Source organism: Ostrinia furnacalis, unplaced genomic scaffold (assembly GCF_004193835.3).
Source record: "Ostrinia furnacalis isolate ACB-3 unplaced genomic scaffold, ASM419383v2 OfSCF0924, whole genome shotgun sequence".
Classification (NCBI taxonomy): domain Eukaryota; kingdom Metazoa; phylum Arthropoda; class Insecta; order Lepidoptera; family Crambidae; genus Ostrinia; species Ostrinia furnacalis.
Genome location: NW_021131163.1, coordinates 328118 through 338415, shown reverse-complemented (window position 1 = coordinate 338415; position 10298 = coordinate 328118). Strand labels below are relative to the sequence as shown.

Here is a 10298-nt window from a genome sequence, read left to right as displayed (position 1 = left end):
CTTAGTCGCAAGCAGTCACCGGTATACTGTCGCTCGTCTGTGAGCTCCCTAAGTCGTGGGAAGTTACAGAATGGGCCACTAACATAGTCAGATGTGTAAAGTCTAAAATGGTTGCCCGAAACTTCTACAATTGTAGAATGTTATGGTCCGTGAAACTTTGAATTGGGCTATAATGTTGCTATTGTGTCAACTGAAAAATACCTTAGATACTTTGTGTACTTTATGTATATTTTAATAATCTTGTTCCAAACCCATATAATTATAAAACGAATGTTTGTAAAGCGCCATCTAAGATTCATCCTTGCTTTACCGAACTAACAGTACGTTAACAGTTTACGAAATGATTTATCTAAGGAATCATAGATGACGCTGCGCGCGTCCGTCCATGCTGTGCACGAGTGCGACCATTTTACACTTCACTTCCTCTCGAACCAAGCAATGTACAAGCAACATCTACTGCGTGTAGTAACAATACAACTTTACAAAACCGGCTCCAGAGTTTTTCTCCGCAACAAATCTACTATGTACCCAATACAAAACTTGTAAAAGTTGCTATGTAAGTCATTTACTTTTTTTATCCGAATGTATTTAAGTACCCTTTTTGTTTACTCGCAATTAATGAGGTCAACTCCCTAATGAGAAAAAAACATTACCTAAAGAAGAGAGGGTATAAAAATACATTGTATTTCAGCAAATATCTATACAAAAATGCAAGCTTTATAAATGCTAGATACCTACTTATTTCGTAATATGCCAGTTGAATTGAAGTGAAGGTTATCAACAATTCATGTTTCTTGTAAATTATTCATTAAATTACTATTGTCTTTTGGAGGTGACCTTAAATAGGTATCTACCTACTACCTATAACTACACATGTAGTTAAAACAATACCATAATCATCTCCCCTATCTCAAATTAGCAAGAATCCTCCAGCGCATAGTTAATCACCTCGTGACGCAACAAAAGGCGACATTAAGACGAATATAATAACACTCGAGTTTTGATTGGACGAGCGTGCGGAGTGAGCAGCGCTCGCGAACCGAATACAGATAATGTATGAGTTGCGTGACTATATCAGTTGTTTGATAAAACGTGTCAAAACATTCAAAGTTCAAATATTTCCGATATTTTTTTGTTGTATTAGGAAATGGGTCCACTGGAAGAGGTTTTTAGTGTCACATTTAGGTGAAAAGTGAAAGGAGACTATGATGGCTGAAGTTATTCATGTACAGTGTGCACATTCACATTCATATATACGTACAGTATACACAATTTACACACACAGCCAAGGTCAAGTACTTGAGACCACTAACTGTCTCGATGATCACATGTAAGAAGTACCAGACAAAATGCTAATCAATAAATGTCATCCACAATGAACATACATTAAAAAAAATTCAAATCGAATTCTTTTGTTTCAGATAGTCCAGTAAATGGTCCGCCAAAAGAGACCTCCCTCACAAAATGGTCGACTTATAGCATCGAGCAACAACGGACAACACCTCGAGCGTTGGCGCTGGAAGCGAAAAGATGTTAATACTGATGATAGTTCACTTCATCACGCTTCCCGCGCTCACTTCCAAGATGGTCAGCGGCGAGACAACGATGGACGAGAAGCAGCAGCAGCAGTTCATTAGTTCCAGAGTAGTCAGAACCAAATATGGGGACATCAGAGGTTTCATTGTCACACCAGAATCGAGATTTCTAGAACCAGTAGAAGTCTTCCGAGGTGTCCCATACGCATCGCCCCCAGTGGGTTCATTACGCTTTATGCCGCCTGTATCAGGCGCACAGTGGTCCGGAGTGAAAATAGCTGAAGAATTCAGCCCAGTGTGCCCACAAGTTCTTCCAGATATAAGGAATGAGACGGCAGTGCTGAAGAGGATATCAAAAGGAAGGTTGGAGTACTTGAAGAGGATACTGCCGTTTCTGACGAACCAGTCGGAAGATTGTTTGTACTTGAATATCTACGCGCCTGCTCAAGGTGAGGTTTCCTTAAATTTTTATATCACTAATATTGTATAGACGACACCAGCTCAAGCTATGCACTGTGGCATCTTATGTGATTCACTATTTTGTAGTCGGATGTGCTATCAACTGTACTTTTGTTTAAGTTGATAGTAGGTATATTGGAACTTCTTCTTCCATACACTAATTACATTATCTTTGTGTAATCCAAACTGGCGATATGGAGCAATAAGTAGTTTTACGGTTACAACATGTTAAAATTATAACGTAAACAACCTAAGCAAATAATAATACAAGCCGAGGAACATTTTTCACGCTTATTGAAGGTGGAATCAATCTCAATATTTTACGATAAAACGTACCAGTAATATATTCTAAGAATTACTTACTTTTCCCTTCCAATTTCAACGTTTACTCCAAGCTTTTGATAAAATGGAATGAGCAAACATTTTAGCTATTTATAAGTAAAATGCTAATACCTACGTTCAAAATGTTTAAGAAACTTTCGAAGTAAATGAACGGTTAATTGGCTCATCAATCACAAATATCTATTAACGAGAACATTTTTCATTTTAAAGCAACTCGTACATCAATGTTCTTAGTTCCCTTCTGTTAAGATAACAAGGCAAAGTAGGGAATATAATATTAAATTTAGCTTCACAGGCAAAATATACAGGGTGGATAAATGTGTCAAACCCGAAAATTGTTTGGTTAGTCAGAGTTTCCCAAACTTTCGGCCCCACGAACGCCAGTTAAAGTTTTCAAGTGACAGCGAACCCCTTCTAGTTAATAAAATCCCCCCTGCCCCCAAAGAAAATAATAAAATTGACAATAGTCAAAAGAAGAAAAATAAGATTTTAATTTCAATAAAAGGTACCAAACAAAATGCCAAAGAAATGTATTTTAATATGTGATGTGTACGCCTGTTTCTTGTTGCAAATGGTGTCAATTTTACGAGTAATTTTGGACAATATTTCAAATCAAATCAAATCATTTATTTGTAAAAACATAGGTGAACACGCAACCTTAATTCTGCCACCATTACGTTAATCTTGTCGCGAACCCCCTGCCGTCGAATTGCGAACCCCTAGGGGTTAAGCATTCGCTTGCCGTAATTTGTGCGTATCTTGGGTAGAACCAAATAGCTAGCGCGACGCGACGGCGCGTGCGCTTCGGAACCTGTTCTGACCGCGTCATCAGAGTGAGCGACGTATGGATGGTTTTATTCAATACGTTGCGTATGAGCAGGCAGGTATAATACATAAATAATTTTTTAATGTTCATAATTTGTGTTTCGCTATAAATCTTGGAAGTGGATGTGAGGTACGGATAATGAAATAATAATTTAATGATTTTATTTTGTAAGACTTGGAGTTCGGATATTTTTGTTTTTGAAGCACTACCCCAGATTTCAACAAGGTATATTAGGTGGGATTTTACAAGTGAGTTGTATATATTGTATCTTGATTTGCGGGGTATGCATCGTACTATGGGGCGTAAAGAAGCCATTAATGCGGAAATTTTTTTCTTAATATGGTCAATATGAACGTTCCATGTTAAGTGGCTATCTAAATAAAGACCTAAATATTTTTCGTGTTTTTTTTCTTGTAATGATGTAGTGAAGATTGTCAATGAGTTGAATGGAGGTATGTGCTTATTCTTCGCTTTAAAAATAATGTATGAAGTTTTAGATGCATTAATTGTTAATAGATTTTGTTGCAACCAGGTTGTGAGACTGTATATTACTCGTGTACTCGTTCTATAGATCGCTCGTCGTATAAATTCTTGAAGCTTTATCCTGTATTTTGAGCCTAACATTTTAAGAATATTTTTGCAGCATTATTGATATTAGGTCGTGCCGATACAAAGCTCTTTCGTGACAAGGAAGATACCTATTTTTTATGGATTAGTTTTTATCGAAGCGTTTCTAGACTAGCACGTGAGAGGTATTATGGTTGACGAGATAAAATAAAATGTCGTAAATGCGAGAGAAATAATATTATAGAGGGTGAACCGCAGAATACTGATAAGGTTTTACTCTTTTTTATCTTATCAGTAGAACTAACACAACTGACAACATTAACTAGGCATTAGATTTCATGGAGCAAAACTTTCTTAAATGGATTAGTTTGTACGAGGAGGGTTTACGCACTGGGAATCGAATACACGACCGATAGATGGATGGAGTACCTATAGAGAGTCTTAACACGCTATGATGAATAAAACTTAAAACATTGTTTTTCTACTTTTGATAAAAACAGCATTAAAGTAAGCTGTGTCTGTTGAATGTAATTGATCTTAAACATAATATTTCAGATTACAAAATCACAATGAATGGAGGCACGGTAATAATATCATACAGTATTGTAACTTCATATAAACGGACGAAACGCGAGCTTTCCTTCGAAATTCAAATCTCGGTATGCGCTCGACATGCAAAAGTCGGGGGTGTCACGAATGTGCTGAACAGACGTCGGTGGCCTAGTGTTGAAAATGACTAGTGATTGAATTTGACTGACCGTCATTTACGGTCAATTTGGTCAAAAACTAGTCATTAACTATCAAAAATGATTATACAAGTTTAGTCGTGGGCAAAAGCTGGTTTTATACCACCACGACTTTGCCCGCCTGAAATTAAAGTAACAGGTTATTATGTTTAGCAAATTTTCAAAATTATTTTAGTAGTTTTTAAAATTAAATCTACTAATCACAAAACAACACGCATTTTTATCCTATTCCATTCACAAAGTATTTTGTTTGTCTCAAAAAAAATTACAATCACAAAACTAGATACAAATTCTAAGTACGCAGATGTAATTAAAATGGGTACTGTAGGTGAGCAGCCCTATCGCATGTTGTCATACGGTGACGTACCGCGCGGCTGATGACATTTATTTCAAAAATATGGCCAAGTTGGAATACTGTACAGATAGTATTACCGTGATGGAGGACAGAAATTATGAATGAAATGTTAAGGAAAGATACATAATCTCCCAATTTATACATCATTCAATTAGAGACGAAAAATATTACATGCCCAGCTTTTCACAGGCAAAAATAACATTTCTCCAGCAGAAACGCGAATGGTTACAACAGGCGTGGTTGAACAAAAACTTGATTTATATTTCAGTTAAAAAGGACGTGGGGCTAATTTTCAAAAGAGTATCGTCCTTGGTAAATCGCATTCATCCCGCAGAAAAGGACCGGGTGAAAAAAAAAAATCTCAATGGGCCCGGACGAAAATTAAAAACGGTGCAAACGTGAGCCCAACTCTCACGGTGGTATTGTGATGTGTTATGAATATTTTAATTAGGAGGATTTAAATAAGGAATTGTTAAGGAAAGCGACTCTCTTTCCGGCTTAAAATTCGTAGCTTTCGTTGGAACGTTTATGTAAAGTTACGAATTGACTTTGAAATTTGTTTTTGCAGAGGAATTAAAATATTACTAGGATTGTAGAATTTTTATTAAGGTTTATTTTTAAGTGCACAGTGCTTAAAAATTCTCAAACTCAAACCACACAACTCAAAGAGAGATGGTCAGACAGTGTTGTATGATGCAGCATTTGTAGATATTGTGTGAACATTTTTCATAACAAATTGTTAAAATAATAGCACCATATTACACTTTACATATTTGTGCCGTGAAAATGAAACAACTAACTCTTCCGCTTTTAATTTTCCAAAAAACCACTCAGAATTCCCGTTTGACCTCTCCCATAGGTCATTTGCTTCGCAAATCCAACCTATCACTTCCAAACTGGACCCTAAACGCGTCCTATTACAAAATTTACGAATGTGCCTAATTGGATACGGAGCGGAAGCAATTAAGGTTGTTACAGCCGGAAATAAACTGTATTTGCGTGGCGAACGAGATAAAAAAGGTAGGAACTGGAAAAATGGAAAAATTCTGACATTGTTATGGTAATCGCCGGAAAATCTGGGCTTGATGATCTTTGGAACTTGTAACTCGTTCGGATGATTGCGATGACTGTCATTTGTTTTCACGATGTGCATTATGCGCTGACACTAGGCGAAAGCACCTTCGATGTTTATCTTTATATATATAAAAATGAAACCCGTTTCGCGTTGTCACGGCATCACGTGTGAACGGCTGAACCGATTTCGATAATTCTTTTTTTTAAATGTTTGTGGAAGACCAAGGATGGTTCTTACGGAAAAAAATATTAAGAAAATCTCTACGCTAAGGCGGTACGAAGTTCGCCGGGACAGCTAGTAAATTATATAAATTGACTAGCGGCCGCCCGCGACTTCGTAGGTGTGGATCCCGTTTTACCCCCTTCCCGCTTTTCTGTTGAAATTTTTCCTGAATTTTCTTTGCTATAAACCTCACGGAGCCCGAGACCTTTCCAACGAATGCAAAACCGTGGAAATCGGTTCGTGCGTTCTGGAGTTATAGCGTCAGGGAGGAAAACCCGACTTATTTTTATATAGTAGATTGTTTATGAATTACCTAATTCTGAAACACTAAAGTGAATGTCGAGAACGCATGCGTTGTTTACACCTCCCTAGTTAACGATTAATACTTAAGTGGTAGAAAGGCAATACATACCTAGGAGTAAAAGGGAAATGGGAAGACATTAATAAATTGTTTTGCTATAAAGTCTTAATTACTTTATAGGTGTTTTACTTAGCGGGACTTAAGGCATTTAAATACAAATTGTATACTTTTTTTTGGAATCTATCATAACTTCAAAGGCACTCGGCATAATTTCATAGCAATTTCCATATTAAATTACCATTTATATTGCTATTCCAATTTATGAATATGGTGTACAATATGCGATCACTTCCAGCCGTCAGCTGTAAAGTGCGAAGATCAATGAAGTGTCGGGCCTTTGTGCGGCCGAGCATGCAATATCGCATGTCAACTGTTTATGCTTTCAGCTCCTCGCATGTGCTTCATTCGCTACCAACAATATCCATGTGCAGTGTGCCTGCTATTTGTTGGTAGATAATTTATTTTCATATGACCATTTTAGCTCTTGACAGGTATTTTCCATTTTATGCGTCTGGAATATTGGCCACTATGGACCAGCATAGAAAGTAACAAACAATTTTTAAGTTACTTGTCATTAACTTGTAGGTAATTAACCCTTAAGTAACACCGTGGGGTAATTTTTTACCCCAGGCGCATAAAAATTGTCATATATTTTTTTCTAGCGTAGCTAGTGCAATGTCGTTTTGTGTATTCTCAATCCAGAGTGTGCGCTTTAAGCTCGTAGATGCGGGATGTGAAAAAAATCATCCGTTTGGCTTGTACAGGTAGGTGGGGCAGAAATTTACCCCAGGGTGTTAGTTACGCATACTTTAATTTATCATCACCTAACATGTTATTAACAGGTTTTTACAACATTGAAACAAAATGAGTAAATATTTATATGACGATTAAGTAGCACATTGTCTCTAGAATGCAGAAAGATAATTAGAGCTTGATTTACATGATACTTTTCGAACTTTGAAGACGTCATCCCCTCAGAACAGAGCCTTTATAAATTCAACACAGAAATAGGGCTCAAAAGTGATAATTACGCTACTACGTAATTACTGAGTTACTACTCAGCGTGTCTGATGTGTTTTGAAAAAAATAATTACGAATAAAATAAATAAAAGATATTTTTAAATTTTTTTTCATAATTTTATAAATAAAAAAGGTTTTTTTATTTTGCTTTATTATAAAGCCAGAAATTTTCGTTTTATTTCATTTTGTGTTTAAAATATGCATAAAACATCTATTTAATGTCCGATTAGTGTAAGTTTTTGGTTCACACAATAACTTTCCAAGATTTTTCTAGAAGATCATTGTGGAGACTATTAGTAGCCAATGACAAATTATTTGTTTTTTGTTATGATTGATTTAAGGTGTTTCTTTACGCTAGATAGACGTTCTTTTAAAGCAATCGTATAATTCAGTGAGTCCATTGTACGTTAATATTATATACCCGATGTACGTTATTATATTGATATACGTTATGTTCAGGTATATTACTGTTAAGTCCACAAAACGTACGTCAGAAGGTTGGAACAGTAAAACATGTGATTTCTTTAAAGGTGTAATTGCGACTAAAATAAAACTGGCCGACACATACAAGGAACAGTATAACTATTGTTTTCTATTGTTGATTGTATTGGGCAATGATGTGGGAACGCAGGACGCTACTCAATACGCTCTGTTCATTCATAAAGTTAATTTATTACTCTGATTAATGTGTACCTACATCATTCCCCTCCTTATACAAAAAATAAAACACAATAACACTTGATTGAGTAAATAACAAAAATAATGAATATTTGAAACAACATTATAAAACAAAATTCTATGTCAATTAAAAATATCTAGAGACATAATACGCTCAATCAAATTGTACACTTGGTCCATTGCGAAAATACAAGCAATGCGCAAGTTTAAGTAAAAAGTAAAAACATAAGAAAAGGTTGTATGTGCCTATCATTATACAATATAAAAATGTCAATTACAAATTACTAAACATCAATAAACATCTCAGAAACAAAATAACAAAAATGTTTTGCCAAACAAAATACAATAAATCAATTTGAATAAAGAGTAAAGTAAAAAATCATGAAACCATGTATAAAGTAAGTACATAAAAATACAATATTAAATTAATAAACTAATAGCTAATTAATAATACGCATAATAGTTTACATGTTTCGTAAAAACATTAGAACATTGTATTTATAAAAACTTATCCTAAGTAAGTAACGATGAGCCGCTCTACCTACTTAGAAAGAAAAAAACTTACAAGTCAAAACGCACCGGTTTATTGATAACGCGGCCACTTCGCGTTGTTTTTGGAATTAGAACTTTGCTAGAAGTGTCTGCGTTATTAGTACTAGTATTCTTACTACCGTTATTATCACTACTACTAGAATTAGTAAAAGAATCAAAAGTATCGTTTAAATCATGGTCACTAAGAATGTGCGCGGGTTTTAACCTATCCATTGAAATAGTAGTTTCTTTTTCTCCTATTTTAATGACGAATGTTTTGCCTCTCCGACTTATGACGCCATAGGGGCCATCATATGGGGGTTGAAGAGATTTGCGCATTAAATCATTCCGAACAAACACATATTTACAAGTACTTAAATCACTAGGAACAAATAAAGAACGTGAATTACGATGACTCGATGGTCTCGGATTCAGGTTACGTATATTATCTCTTAGTTTCTGCAAATATTCTGAATCTGTATCACAAAATTTAGTATCTTCAAAAAAATCGCCTGGCAATCGAATTGATTTGCCGTAAGTTAATTCAGCTGCGCTTACACCGCTGTCGCTTCTAGTAGCGGCGCGTAAACCTAACAATACAACTGGTAGTTCGTCTACCCAAGAACTGTTGCGTTGTAAGCGTGCCATCAAAGCCACTTTAAGTGCTCTATGCCACCGCTCAATCATGCCGTTACTTTGAGGGTGATAAGGTGTCGTGCGCAATTTGTGTATTCCCAAATATTTCATTAACTGTCTAAAAAGATCACTTTCAAATTGTCTACCCTGGTCGCTGGTAAGCTTTGAAGGGCATCCAAAACGAGATATCCAACCCTCAAACACTATTCTAGCGATAGTTTCCGCTGTAATGTTTTGAACAGGAAATGCCTCAGGCCATCCGGTACATCGGTCTATCATCGTTACACAGAATCTATAACCGTCAGCCGAAATTGGTAAAGGCCCTACTATATCTATGTGTAAATGCTGGAAACGATCAGGTCGCCCAAACTGTCCTACATCAGATACAGTATGTCTCGTAATTTTCACTTTTTGACAATTAATACATGCACGAGCCCATTTTGATATATCTCGATTCATATCAGGCCAAAAAAACTTTTGTTTAATTAGATTTTTTGTAGTTTTAATGCCTGGATGACTAAGATTATGCACAGAATAAAAAGCTAATTGCCTATATTGTTTCGGTAAATAAGGTCTGACTTTGTTAGTTGACATTTCGCAATAAACAGGTTCCTCACAGCTAGGCAAATAAAACTGCTTAAACTGCAAGTTACTATCCGAAACTTTTAACGTGTGCTGTAGGTATTCGTCGTTAGCTTGTTCTTTTGCAATGTCTGTGTAATTTAGAGCTGTAGGACAATCTACTGTCTCTATACGTGATAATGCGTCTGCCACTACGTTATTCGGTCCGCTAATATAGCGAATATCGGTAGTAAACTCGCTAATATATGAAAGATGTCGAACTCGTCTCGGACTTTCCTTATCATTATTATTGAGTTTAGTAAATGCATATACTAGTGGTTTATGGTCAGTAAAAATTGTTAGGACGCGACCTTCCAACAAATT

At 35.8% G+C, this 10298-nt stretch overlaps 1 protein-coding gene across 5 annotated transcripts in view; it reads left to right on the top strand.

Annotated features, from left to right (window-relative positions):
* The first annotated feature begins 431 nt into the window (after positions 1 to 431).
* Nlg3 (Neuroligin 3) overlaps positions 432 to 10298 on the top strand; it is an 80386-nt gene continuing 70519 nt past the window's right edge. For 2 of the 5 annotated variants that reach the window (XM_028301477.1, XM_028301473.1), the window contains exons 1-2: positions 432 to 556; positions 1422 to 1984. In XM_028301477.1, coding sequence (XP_028157278.1) covers positions 1531 to 1984 — 454 coding nt within the window. In that variant the 5' untranslated portion in view covers positions 432 to 556; positions 1422 to 1530. Of the gene's footprint in view, positions 557 to 1002; positions 1055 to 1421; positions 1985 to 10298 lie in introns of those variants that run through there. The other 3 variants (XM_028301474.1, XM_028301475.1, XM_028301476.1) reach the window with 3 other exon arrangements.